The following is a 14,812-nucleotide window of genomic DNA, read 5'->3' as shown; positions in this document are numbered from 1 at the left end:
CAGCAAGCCTGATTTCTTGCTGTTCTTGTAATTCCTCGGCACGCCTTCTTTTTTCACACTTTCTCTTTTAGCAGCAAGTCTGCTTCCGCGTTGCTCTGGTAGTTCCTCGGCACGCTTTCTGTTCTTTCTTTCTCTATCAGCCTCAAGCCTGTTTTCTTGCTGTTCTTTTGATTCCTCGGCACGCTTTCTGTTCTTTCTTTCTCTATCAGCCTCAAGCCTGTTTCCTTGCTGTTCTTTTGATTCCTCGGCACGCTTTCTGTTCTTTCTTTCTCTATCAGCCTAAAGCCTGTTTCCTTGCTGTTCTTTTGATTCCTCGGCACGCTTTCTTTTCTGACTTTCTCTATCAGCAGCAAGTTTTTTGGCATAGACTCTTTGAGCATCTTCATCGGCTTTTGTCATTGTAAGTTCATCAGTCATTTTAAACTTAAACATTAATAGATTTCTACGTGAACATATGTCTTAAATATCTTGAATGACGTCATCGTCATAGCAAAAATGACGACAACTAACTTCATGACGTCAGTCAACACAGAAACATGACGTCACCTGACAGATCAATATTATCTAACAAATTTCAATGTTGCTACTTGTATATTTACCTGTTTATTTGAAGTGCGTGCAAATACAGAAATATGTACAAAGAGGTCATTTTATATACATACTAGCTGTTGGGCTGGCGCTTCGCGCCATGTTGATAAAAACAAATCTAGTTTTATTAGTAATTTGAAAAATAACTGCCCAGAAATACAGGAAAATTTAGGATTTTAGGGAGGCTTGGGTGCTGAGCACCATTATTCCTAGGCACGTCTCTGATGTAATGTAACAAAAATAAGATTATTCGGTTCTGCTAAATACATGTCTGTTGATTTGTTTTGGGGGAGATTTAACAGCCACAACTCTAGAGAGACAGCATAGGTTACTAGTTGATTAGTTGCAGAACAGGTACCGAGTTTCAACGGTCTGTCATGAATTTTGTCATAAAAAGACAGATTGAAATATAATCTTTATATTTCAGAGCCAGCAGGTTACTTAAGACAATCCTTAACTAGTAAAGTAATAGGATCCATATTTAATAAAATAAATAAGGAAATCCTCAAATTGATAGTAAATCCTTAATTAGTTTCTTAATATAATTAAGTTATAAATCTGTCATATAAGTGAGTCGTACAAAAAATATGAAACTATGAAATCAATTGAAATTTTATAAATAAAACGATAGTTCTTGTATAAAATAAGTTTTATGTCTAGTTGTTGAACTGTGTGACATCATATGTCGTCATTTGATAGGTAACAGTTAAACGATTATTAACTACAATACTATGCGAAGGAAAAATGGTTAAGCAATATTGTAAATAGCTTCTGAGACTAGACCACACTGGCTAAGCATGACAAGATGAGAAAAAGATATCCGTAAAAAAGAAAAACGAGGATAGTTCCATCCAGTGAAGTTGCCAAAATATTGCAAATACTTCGGCCGATACCTCCGTTCACCCGTTTTCAAAAATAGAAAAATGCAATAAAGTCTAAATAAATAAAATAACAAATATCTCTCCCCCAGCTCAGTAGTAGTAAATTTCCCCTGGAACATTGGGCTTGAGCAGGGGGAATACATTTTACCATCCATATTCTGCTAATTTTAGAAACGATTAGTGTTACGTCGCTGGTTAACATATTAAAGTTTATAGTTTACATTTCTTTCGTTTATTTCAAATTTCAATAAAACATTAGATTGATGGGACACCGGGACACAGGAATATAAATGACGACCGGGACACAGGGACACAACTACAACAGGGACACCGGGGGTCACAGGGGGGATATATAAATGACGTCGGGGACACAGGGAATATTTGATACAGACAATGGGACAGCGAAGAATGCTGTATATTAGCAAGTTTTACGTAGTTAAAAACATATATATATATATATATATATATATATATATATATATATATATATATATATATATATTATATATATATATATATATATATATATATATATATATATACTAGCTGTTGGGGTGGCGCTTCGCGCCACCCCAACACCTAGTTGGTGGGGGCGCTTTGCGCCCCCCCCCAAGCCCCCCCGCGCGCGTAAGTCGTTACGCGCCATAATAGTTACGCGCCATTGTAGTTGTGTCCCTATGTCCCACCTGTGAATATAGATAGATATATATATATATATATATATATATATATATATATATATATATATATATATATATATATATATATATATATATATATATATATATATATATATATATATATATATATATATATATATATATATATATATATATATATGGTTTTAACTACGTAAAACTTGCGAATATACAACACTCTTTGCTGTCCCATTGTCTTTGCATATAAATAGATTGTCATGTTTACCGACTCTTGAACATGCAACATATAATGGTCCATGGGAAAACAATCTGTATTCAGATCTATACCTCATGATTCTAATGATTGCCCTTGAGCTTTGTTGATGGTGATTGCTAATCGACCATTCCCTGTCCCGGTGTCCCGGTCGTCATTTATATCCCCCTGTTTCCCCCGGTGTCCCCGTTGTAGTTGTGTCCCTGTGTCCCGGTCGTCATTTATATTCCCTGTGTCCCGGTCGTCATTTGTATCCCGGTGTACCGGTCTGTATATACATTCGTTTTTTAGTTTTGTTTTTCTCCTTTATTTTTTTCCTTTTTTTTCTTTTTTAGTTTATTTAGATTTTTAGATTTTTTAGTTTTTTTATTAATTTTTAGTTTTTTTTTCTTTTTAGTTTTTTTGTAGTTTTTACCTTCTTTTTAGTTTTGTTAGTTTTTTTTTTTTACTTATGTCCTGGTCGTCATTTATACTCCCTGTGTCCCGGTGCTTTGTTGATTGCTAATCGAACATTCCTTTTGTCCTGGTCGCTTTCTCTTTGAGTGTCGTCATTTATTTTTTTCTTTTTTAGTTCTTTTAGTTCTTACCTTTTTTAGTTTTTTTAGTTTTTTAGATGAAAATTTTTTTTAGTTTTTTCCTTTTTTTCTTTTTAGTTTTTTATTGGTTTTTACCTTTATTTTAGCTTATTTTTCAGTTTTTTCCTTTTTTTTAGTTTTTTTTATTTTTTATTTTTTTTAGTTTTTTACCTTTTTTTAGTTTTTTTAGTTTTTTTAGTTTTTTTAGTTTTTTTAGTTTTTTAGCTTTTTTACTTTTTTTATTAGTTTTTAGTTTTTTTGTAGTTTTTGCCTTTTTTTAGTTTTTTCAGTTTTTTTTTTAGTTTTTTATTGGTTTTTACCTTTATTTTTAGCTTATTTTTCAGTTTTTTCCTTTTTTTTATTTTTTTTTAGTTTTTAGTTTTTTTAGTTTTTTACCTTTTTTTAGTTTTTTTAGGTTTTTTAGTTTTTTAGCTTTTTTATTTTTTTTATTAGTTTTTAGTTTTTTTTTGTAGTTTTTGCCTTTTTTTTAGTTTTTTTAGTTTTTTAGCTTTTTTATTAGTTTTTAGTTTTTTTTGTAGTTTTTGCCTTTTTTTAGTTTTTTTTAGTTTTTTAGCTTTTTTATTTTTTTTATTAGTTTTTAGTTTTTTTTGTAGTTTTTGCCTTTTTTTAGTTTTTTCAGTTTTGACGTCACCTGATCCAGTTTTTTCAGGTGACGTCACCTGATCCACGATCCACAGATCCACAGACAACTTATTTTTATATATATAGATAGTTTTTTTTTTCTTATGTCCTGGTCGTCATTTATACTCCCTGTGTCCCGGTGCTTTGTTGATTGCTAATCGAACATTCCTTTTGTCCTGGTCGCTTTCTCTTTGAGTGTCGTCATTTATTTTTTTCTTTTTTAGTTCTTTTAGTTTTTACCTTTTTTAGTTTTTTTTAGTTTTTTAGATGAAATTTTTTTTTAGTTTTTTCCTTTTTTTCTTTTTAGTTTTTTATTGGTTTTTACCTTTATTTTAGCTTATTTTTCAGTTTTTTCCTTTTTTTTATTTTTTTTTTATTTTTATTTTTTTTTAGTTTTTTACCTTTTTTTAGTTTTTTAAGTTTTTTTTAGTTTTTTAGCTTTTTTACTTTTTTTATTAGTTTTTAGTTTTTTTTGGAGTTTTTGCCTTTTTTTTAGTTTTTTCAGTTTTTTTTTTAGTTTTTTATTGGTTTTTACCTTTATTTTAGCTTATTTTTCAGTTTTTTCCTTTTTTTTAGTTTTTTTTAGTTTTTAGTTTTTTTAGTTTTTTACCTTTTTTTAGTTTTTTTAGTTTTTTTAGTTTTTTAGCTTTTTTATTTTTTTTATTAGTTTTTAGTTTTTTTTGTAGTTTTTGCCTTTTTTTTAGTTTTTTTAGTTTTTTAGCTTTTTTATTAGTTTTTAGTTTTTTTTGTAGTTTTTGCCTTTTTTTAGTTTTTTTAGTTTTTTAGCTTTTTTATTTTTTTTTATTAGTTTTTAGTTTTTTTTTAGTTTTTGCCTTTTTTTAGTTTTTTCAGTTTTGACGTCACCTGATCCAGTTTTTTCAGGTGACGTCACCTGATCCATCCACAGATCCACAGACAACTTATTTTTATATATATAGATCTATATATATAAAAATAAGTTGTCTGTCTGTGGATGGATGGATGGATGGGTCAGGTGACGTCACCTGAAAAAACTGGATCAGGTGACGTCAAAACTGAAAAAAATAAAAAAGGCAAAAACTACAAAAAAACTAAAAACTAATAAAAAAAATAAAAAAGCTAAAAAACTAAAAAAACTAAAAAAAGGCAAAAACTACAAAAAAAACTAAAAACTAATAAAAAAGCTAAAAAACTAAAAAAACTAAAAAAAGGCAAAAACTACAAAAAAAACTAAAAACTAATAAAAAAAATAAAAAAGCTAAAAAACTAAAAAAACTAAAAAAACTAAAAAAAAGATAAAAAACTAAAAAAACTAAAAACTAAAAAAAAAGGAAAAAACTGAAAAATAAGCTAAAATAAAGGTAAAAACCAATAAAAAACTAAAAAAAAAACTGAAAAAACTAAAAAAAGGCAAAAACTACAAAAAAAACTAAAAACTAATAAAAAAAGTAAAAAAGCTAAAAAACTAAAAAAACTAAAAAAACTAAAAAAAGGTAAAAAACTAAAAAAAATAAAAAATAAAAAAAAACTAAAAAAAAGGAAAAAACTGAAAAATAAGCTAAAATAAAGGTAAAAACCAATAAAAAACTAAAAAGAAAAAAAGGAAAAAACTAAAAAAAAATTTCATCTAAAAAACTAAAAAAAACTAAAAAAGGTAAAAACTAAAAGAACTAAAAAATAAAAAAAATAAATGACGAAACTCAAAGAGAAAGCGACCAGGACAAAAGGAATGTTCGATTAGCAATCAACAAAGCACCGGGACACAGGGAGTATAAATGACGACCAGGGCATAAGTAAAAAAAAAAAAACTATCTATATATATAAAAATAAGTTGTCTGTGGATCTGTGAATCGTGGATCAGGTGACGTCACCTGAAAAAACTGGATCAGGTGACGTCAAAACTGAAAAAACTAAAAAAAGGCAAAAACTACAAAAAAAACTAAAAACTAATAAAAAAAATACACCGGGATACAAATGACGACCGGGACACAGGGAATATAAATGACGACCGGGACACAGGGACACAACTACAACGGGGACACCGGGGGAAACAGGGGGATATAAATTACGACCGGGACAAAAAAACTAAAAAGAAAAAAAAAAGAAAAACTAATAAAAAAACTAAAAAATCTAAAAATCTAAATAAGCTAAAAAAGAAAAAAAAGGAAAAAAATAAAGGAGAAAAACAAAACTAAAAAACGAATGTATATACAGACCGGGACACCGGGATACAAATGACGACCGGGACACAGGGAATATAAATGACGACCGGGACACAGGGACACAACTACAACGGGGACACCGGGGGAAACAGGGGGATGTAAATGACGACCGGGACACCGGGACAGGGAATGGTCGATTAGCAATCACCATCAACAAAGCTCAAGGGCAATCATTAGAATCATGAGGTATAGATCTGAATACAGATTGTTTTCCCATGGACCATTATATGTTGCATGTTCAAGAGTCGGTAAACCTGACAATCTATTTATATGCAAAGACAATGGGACAGCAAAGAATGTTGTATATTCGCAAGTTTTACGTAGTTAAAACCATATATATATATATATATATATATATATATATATATATATATATATATATATATATATATATATATATATATATATATATATATATATATATATATATATATATATATATATATATATATCTATATTCACAGGTGGGACATAGGGACACAACTACAATGGCGCGTAACTATTATGGCGCGTAACGACTTACGCGCGCGGGGGGGCTTGGGGGGGGCGCGAAGCGCCCCCACCAACTAGGTGTTGGGGTGGCGCGAAGCGCCACCCCAACAGCTAGTATATATATATATATATATATATATATATATATATATATATATATCCACAGGTGGGACACAGGGTCACTACTGCAATGGCGCGTAACAACTTAAGCGCAAGGGGGGGGGGGCCTTTGAGGGGCGGGCGAAGTGCCCCAACAGCTAGTCTTCTATCTATCTATATATATATAAATAAGTTGTATGTGTGTTATGTCTGTCGAGTGACGTCATGTCGTCATGTCATGAAGTTAGTTGTCGTCATGTTTGTTATGACGATGACGTCATGTTTGTTATGACGATGACGTCATTAAAGGTATTTAAGAAATTCGTCAAAGACAAATTTTTAATTGTAAGAAGATCGTGGACGGAAAAATGTTTAATTGTAAAATGACTGAAGAACCTACAATGGCAACAGCCGAGGAAGCTGCTCAAAGAGTATGCCAAAAAACTTCCTGCTGATAGAGAAAGTAAGAAAAGAAAGCGTGCCGAGGAATCACAAGAACAGCAAGAAAACAGGCTTGCGGCTGATAAAGAAAGTAAGGACAGAAAGCGTGCCGAGGAATCACAAGAGCAGCGTGAAAACAGGCTTGCGGCTTCAAGAGATAATGCCAAATTAGGAATGTGCAATTTCCGTCAACGAAGGCGTGTCGATGAACTACCAGAGCAACGCGAAACCAGACTTGCTGCTAAAAGAGAAAGTGAAAAAAGAAGGCGTACCGAGGAATCACATGAGCAACATGAAAACAGGCTTGTGGCTTCAAGAGATAATGCCAAAAGAAAGCGTGCCGATGAATCACAAGAGCAACGTGAAAATTATCGCAAGTAGAACATCACGGAAAGCTATTAAAAGGCTCATGTTAAATAAAATTGCTGCATCAAGTTCCTTTTGTAATTAACAAAACTCAATATTTAAAATATATCATATTTTGACAAAAATCTGCTGCTTCGTATACAAGATGATTAATGAGGTCGTGCATTAAAGGGTGCCCTGGATAGGATGTTGCATAATTAAACTAATACGTTGTATGTTTATATAACATTTGTTCAAATCAGTTGAATACACGTGTTGTATTGTATCGGATTAACTGCGGTTCTTGACTACTAAGGTCCTTGCGTTGGCCCTGCAGTGCGTTGCTACGGCCGAGTTTGAACTCTGGATCCCATAGAAGCTTTATCCAGGAATTGGATACGCTTTGTGGGATGGGGGAGGGAGAGGGTTACAAAAGGATTTTTTTGGGGGAGGAATTATAATTTACACACCAAAAATTTTTTATATTTATTTTTTTATGTTTTTATGAGTCGGACAAATATTTTGGGGAGGGTTAGTTCACAACCACCTACACCCCCTGTATACGATCCTGGTCACGTTTTACCAAGCTGAGGTCAAACCCGCCAAGCCAACACAGGACTGAATGGATGCAACTTGACGGTTGTATTATTTTGAATTGCCTACGGTTTACTCTGTCATTTATTTTCAGGATTACTCAAAGCTCAGCAAATCCTGTCTCAATCTAGTTTTTGATGCTGCACGTAAGCTTGATTACGCTGGAATGATCAGTTTTGACAAAGATACAGACACTTTAAACTCAACTGATTTAGGACGTGTTGCCAGTGATTTCTTCATTAACTGTGCTTCTGTCAAAGTGTTTAATGGTATGATAAAACCTCTCTTGAACGAAGAGGAAATCCTGACAATTATGTCAAATGCAAATGAATTTCAACAACTAAAGGTACTTTTTTTATTTAAATATGCCACGGTGATAGGTAAATGTTCTAGACTGTTAAAACCATCAAGGTTGACCATCCTTTGTAACCATCAGGGGTGTACCTCCGCTGTATTGGAACCCTCTAATTACCAGAGAAACGTGTCACTAGACGATAAAAAAAAGAAGAGAAACACCAATAAATTAATTACCCATTATATTTGGGGGGGGGAAACCTAAAATCTTGGAAAACACTTAGAGTGGAGGGATCGGGATGAAACTTGGTGGGAAAAATAAGCAAAAGTCCTAGATACATGATTGACATAACCAGAATGGATTCGCTCTCTTTTGGGTAGCTGGCGGGGGGGTTAATTCTGAAAAATTAGAAAAAATTAGGTACTTTTATCTTACAAACGGATGATCGGATCTCAATGAAATTTGATATTTTGAAGAATATCATGTCTCAGAGCTCTTATTTTAAATCCCGACCGGATCTGGCGACATGGGGGGGGGGGGGGGGGGTTGGGAGTGGGAAACCTAAAATCTTGGAAAACACTTAGAGTGGATGGATCGGGATGAAACCTGGTGGGAAAAATAAGCACAGGTCCTAGATACACGATTGACATAACCGGAACGGATCCACTCTCTTTGGGGTAGTTGGGTGGGGGGGGGGGCGGTTAATTCTGAAAAATTAGAAAAAATAAGGTACTTTTAACTTACGAACGTATGATCGGATCATAATGAAATTTAAATTTAGAAGGATATCGTATCTCAAAGCTCTTATTTCAAATCCCGACCGGACCTGGTAACATTGGGGGGAGTTTGGGGTGGGGGAACCTAAAATCATGGAACACGCTTAGATTGGAGGGATCGGGATCAAACTTGGTGGGAAAAAATAAGCAGAAGTCTTTGATACGTGATTTACATAATTGGAACGGATCTGCTCATTTGGGTGGGGGGGGGGGGGGAATTCTAAAAAATCAGAAAAATGACGTATTTTTAACTTACGAAGGAGTGATCGGATCTTCATGAAACTTCATATTTAGAAGGATCTCGTAACTCAGATCTCTTATTTTAAATCTCAACTGAATCCAATGTCATTTGGGGGGGGGGCAGTTGGGGGGACCTGAAATTTTAGAAAATACTTAAAGCGGAGAGATCAGGATGAAACTGGATGGGAAGAATAAAAACCTGTCTAAGATACGTGACTGACATAACTGGACCGAATCTGCTCTCTTTGGTGGAGTTGGGGGGGGGGGGATTTTGCAAATTGATATGTTTGTAACTTACGAAAGGGTGACAAGATCTTAATGAGATTTGATATTTAGAAGAATCGTGTGCTTTAAAGCTCTAATTTTAAATTCCGACCGATTCTGTGACATTGGGGGGAGTTGGAGGGGAAAACTGGAATTCTTGGGAAAGTTGAAAATTGGGGTATTTTTATCTTACGAATAGGTGATCGGATCTTAATGAAATTTGATATTTAGAAGGAAGTCATGTCTCAGAGCTCTTATTTCAAATCCCGACCAGATGTTTTGACATTGGATGGAGCTGGAGGGGGAAATCTTAGAAAATGCTTGGTGTGGAGGAATCGGGAATTAGCTTCGTAGATAGAATAAGCAAATGTCCTGGATAGGTGATTGACGTAACCGTACTGGACTCGCTCTCTTTGGGGGATTTGGGGGGAGGGGTCCAGTGATTTGGTGAGGTAGGTGCTTCTGGACGTGCTAGGACGATGAAAATTGGTAGGCGTATCAGGGAGTGGCACAAATTGACTTGATAAAGTCGTTTTCCCAGATTTGACCATCTGGGGGGCTCAAGGGAGAGGAAAAATTAGAAAAAATCAGATATTTATAAATTACGAGTGGGTTATCGGATCGTAATGCATTTTGATATTTTGAAGGACATCGTGACTCAGAGCTGTTATTTTAAATCCTGACCGGCATTAAGCCTCTTATTTTCCTTTTAAATCATTCTATTGATTCTTAGGATTTTGTTAGAGCTCATACCATATGAGCTCTTGGCTCTTAGCTTTTCTTGCCTTGTCACAAGGGCCATATGAGCTCTTAGCTCTTGTTTAATGTCAAATTTTTTTTTCGAAAGGTAATGTGATGCCTTTCAATGCTTTTGGGTACCCCCACATGGTATCAAATCAAAATTTCAAGATAACAATTAATCAGAATGGTCCGAAAAATTTGCCTCCGGTGATGACTTTACTAAGTCTTTCAAATAAGAAACATTCAATGATTTTCAATTTGTATGATGGTTGAGCCCAAAGAGATCCAAGTTAAAGCTTTCTATGTCTTTTAAGTATAATAAATCCGTAAAGTAAAGACCATGCGGTTTACCCTCTTCTGGATTAACTTAATAAAAAAAAAACAAAAAACGTCGGAATATTTCGCTTACAGAATTTGCTGTGGTGTATAAGCGTAAATATTGTTAGTATTGATAAAAAGTAAAAAAAATTACATTAACATCAAATATTTGCCATCCCGTAACTGACCGCTTCAACCAAATTGAACTCAATACCGGAGCTTACATCTAACTCAAGCTTCTGTGGAATTTAGGAGGATTTGTAGCATAATCATAACATCTTCCAGCAGTGATGGTTCCACTGGGAGCCCTTTCCTTAGGCCTTGAGTGCAGATTTTTGTAATTTTTTTTTTTATTTATGTCATATCGAGTACCAAAAGCGTGACCCTTCCCCTCCACCTTCCATCAGCTAGGAAATGGTATAATTTTATGACATTTTTATTGCATTTATATTGATCTGTCAAGCAAAACAAACTGAAAAAAAAATTAAGACACTAGCTCTACTTCCTTCTAAAATATGGGTCTGATACTATCTTCTAGTCTTCTCCATCTTTTGACTGTAAGGACTGGCGGTTTTGTTATTTTTATGCCTTATGGTGGATGACTCGTATCTCTGTTGTGGCTTCCAATCTAAGTGTATAGTTTTTTTAAACTGATTCTAAGATGGTTAGTTTGTTGAAAATAATATATCTTGTTTGTGCTTGAAGTTGACAAAGATCTTCAATGTGCTGAAGAGATGCCCTGTTAAAAGGAATTCTGTTGGAGCTACTATAGACGAACCGACATGTTTCATATGTCTCTGATTAAAATTTTGTTCAAATGTGATTTTATCTAGATTCTTTCTTCATATACCGGAGATATGCATTCGGTGGGCTAAAGTTCCAGTGGTGCTTGAACTTATAGAGATCCCTCTAAAGGCGGGTATTCTAATGAAGGATGCCCAGAATTCGCTATGGGCTACACGCCACGGAAGAGAATGTCAACGCTTACGGTCACTCTAATTGAGGATGCCAAGTGGTCGCTATTGACTGCACATTACGGAAGAGAGTGTCAACTCTCACGACAGGGACTTACCTAGAGGTGTGTCCCCCCCCCCAAAAAAAAGAGTACTGCAGCGTGCTTTGTTCACTAAGCAATTCAGTGGGGATGAAGTTTATGTTAAGAAGTCAGGTGTTAACGAAAAAAAAACCCATTGAAGTGTTGCAGAACAGTCAACGTAATGCTTAGGGAAGCGTTCGACAACCGCTGTTACATGAGGCCCCATTTCGATTTTTAGTTAAAGGATGTTTAATAAACCATATTATAGATCTCTTGTCCTGTAGGTACGTGATGATGAAAAGAAGGATTTGGACTACCACAGTACTAAGAATTGTAAATTTTTTGTGAATGGTGACGCAAAAAATGTTCACAGAAAAGTGAACATCCTTATGCAGACATATTTGTCCAAAGGCAGAATTGGTTCATATCCTTTGATGAGTCAACACACTTATGTCTCAAAGGTTGGTTTTTGCTTATGTATTTCTCTGTCTTAACCAAAAATAGCCAGAAGTTGTTGATGCACCAAAGCATGATTAATTTTATCCTTTTTTTTTAACGCGTTCAGAAAGAAACTTTCTAAGCGTAATCCCAATGGAAAACATCCCATGCAAGGTGTAACTTACCAGGAAAAAATTCACTGATTGACAACTAAAAATATCTTTCTTGATGCATTATCCCTCTCTCTCCAGAGAACCTTCCAAGGGACGTTCCTAGATAAACGAACCTAAGTAATTATATTCCATTTGAGCTAACAATGGTTTCAAAATTGAGGTAGATATTTTTTGGTTCCTTCAGTGTTATACATGCAAAAATAATTTTTTGTTTTTGTACATTATTTTTTAATGTGAAAGTTACGTCAAACTAAAGGATTCTCCTAAAGGCAAGTGAGGCAGGGTGTTTTTTCTGGCTCTGCCTCCATAAGAGCCATGACAGCTTCAGCTCCCATATGGTAGCTGAGCAGTCTTTCAAAAAAGCATGGTTTTCCTTTTCGTTGCAGTTGATCAGAACTGTTCCTAGGGTTGGTGGCGCCTGACGAAACATGAATCAGAGTGCCCCCCTCCCCTCAGTACTCAAATATAAGCAAAGAATCAAAGTGAAAAATTTGATCAAATGGGGCAACTCCTTATCCGTACGCCCGCTCCGCTGTGGCGCCCAGGGCAGCTGACCTGGTTGCCCCTCCCCATTTGAACGGGTCTGTATATGACCAAGAACAGTAATATACTTATGAAGAAGAAAAAATGATCGGACAACCGCATCTCCTCTTCAGAGCGAACAAAAATATATTAAAAAAAAAATGCCAAAAAGACAAAGAAAAAACCAAAAGCAAACGTGGAAAATCACCGTGAAAAAAAAACTAATGAAAGAATCAAAATTAAAAGATGAATAAAGGTCAATAAAAGCCGAAATTAAAAGAATTAAAACCAAATACCTACCAACCATAAATCGAATCAATCAACAATATCCGCGATTTGCTCCCATCGACGGATACTAGCGAACAACTGGCAAAAAAAAAAATCGCTCAAAACAGACGAACCGGCAATTAATTTAGTTCGAAAACTACGTCAGTTGATTTCGAATTTCAATAATCGCATTCCTTGCAGATACCCTTTGAGATCTAAATGGCTGATGACGCGTTTGATTATTTGAACGTGAACGTGGTTCAGGGTTTATTTCAGAGATTACGAAGGTATTGGTTTCTCTTTTGAGAAAGCGGAAATATGAGTCATTTATTTTTTAAATCACTGGTATCTGTTCTAAGGTAAGCTCAAAGACCCAAGAACTAAAAATTCCTTGTGGGAGATATTGACATTATACCAGCATAAAGAGGAGCAAGGTTTATTAAACCTAATGGACAATAAAATGTAAGCAATGCATCGGATATATATTTTTTAAAGCGATTTATTAAAGGGAAATCAGGGTTGTCAATTAATAATGGAAAAATATATGGTTTTTATACAGCACGAGCGATCAGGAAGGCAACATTATTAGCTATGTTTTTCATGTGTTAAGTGGTTCAATTGTCGGTTTTATCAATTAATCCACAGTGATAACGGAAATGACGAAGTTTCGTCAAAGCTCCTAACTTCAGAGATGCCTTACCATGGGGTTGCTAAATTAATTTTTAAGGTGAATATTTCATGGCGTTATCATTTGCTAAGTTGGAAGTCTATTCAGTTGTTTGCCTTGGGTCATAGCTGTAATTTGTAGTTTCTTTGAAAAGAAATCGGGGTCAAAATATGAGGATTCTTCGATCTTTTTTTTCGTGTTTGTGTTTACCATCAATTATGCTCTCCTTTATATTTTTTCCTTTTCCATATAAATTATTCTTTAAACTGGTCTATTTAGTTTTTATAATTATTGTGCAAAATCCCGAAGCTGCTGCAATCATACGTCTGTCACTCCAGGCTCTGGATATTTTTCTTGGGCCATTAGTATTGTTGTATCTATAAAACAAAACCCATACGCATGTAGACAATGATCTGCGTAGTCGAGGTACCGATCTCACGACTCTCTGCCTTCGGCGCCAGGACTACTATGTTTAGTTGGGGGCAAGCCATTCGACGCTTCCTGTGTTTTTATAAAAAATTTCTCCAGGTACCAATTTGGAAGTGGTCGACCAAGGCCGTATCCAGGGGTGAGAGTTTTAACCCCACCTCCCGAAATTTTTGTCTGAATCGTAAAAACGTAACAAAAAAAGAATATAAACACATTTTTGAGGCCTTTTTTAAAGTTTTCTTTGTAACCCTCCTCCTCCCAAAAAAAATATTTTGCCCCCCACCCTCGCCAAAAAAAAAAATTCTTGGATACAGCCCTGGATCCGACCCTGGCTGATCTCATAGAGTCATACTGCTGATCCCCGTTCTAAGTCAAATAATCAGCGACACCAGGACTCGAACCCCGTCTTTACAGAAATGGGTTTGCAAATTCAGTGCGCTAACCACTCGATTAGTACTTCTATCAAGCAGTAAAATCTTGTATTAGCGTGCTGCATTAATTGCCTTTTCTTACGTTATTTGCTGTTTTTTCTTTCAGAATTGCCGTCGAATTGCTCGTGCACTATTTGAGATAGTGTTACAAAAGGGCTGGCCTTTGGCGACTGCTAGTGTTTTGAAAGTAGCACTGATGTTTGAGCGTCAAATGTGGCATTTCGAAAATCCGTTTCTCCAATTCATTTGGCGTCGTGAACTCATTAAGATAGTAATAGACAAAGAGCTGACGATTGATGGAGTCAGAGAGATGGACTCAAAAGAACTCGAGATTCTTATTCAAGGCAAAAATGCTGCGAAGCTTTCGCAACTTCTGAAGTTTTACGCCGGCGCATTTCCAAAGGTAGAACTTGAGGCCACGATTCAACCAATCACAAGAACGGAT

At 34.8% G+C, this 14,812-nt stretch overlaps 1 protein-coding gene across 1 annotated transcript; it reads left to right on the top strand.

Moving 5' to 3' along the window:
* Positions 1-11,644: 11,644 nt before the first annotated feature.
* Positions 11,645-14,812, top strand: LOC136042499 (activating signal cointegrator 1 complex subunit 3-like; the record flags this gene model as incomplete). The annotated part of the gene is given in 2 exon segments (XM_065727463.1): positions 11,645-11,901; positions 14,474-14,812. Coding segments are annotated over 2 exon segments (411 nt in total), but the record flags the coding sequence as incomplete, so codon positions are not given.

Source organism: Artemia franciscana, unplaced genomic scaffold, assembly GCF_032884065.1.
Source record: "Artemia franciscana unplaced genomic scaffold, ASM3288406v1 Scaffold_1375, whole genome shotgun sequence".
Classification (NCBI taxonomy): domain Eukaryota; kingdom Metazoa; phylum Arthropoda; class Branchiopoda; order Anostraca; family Artemiidae; genus Artemia; species Artemia franciscana.
This window is presented reverse-complemented; position numbering and strand designations above follow the sequence as displayed.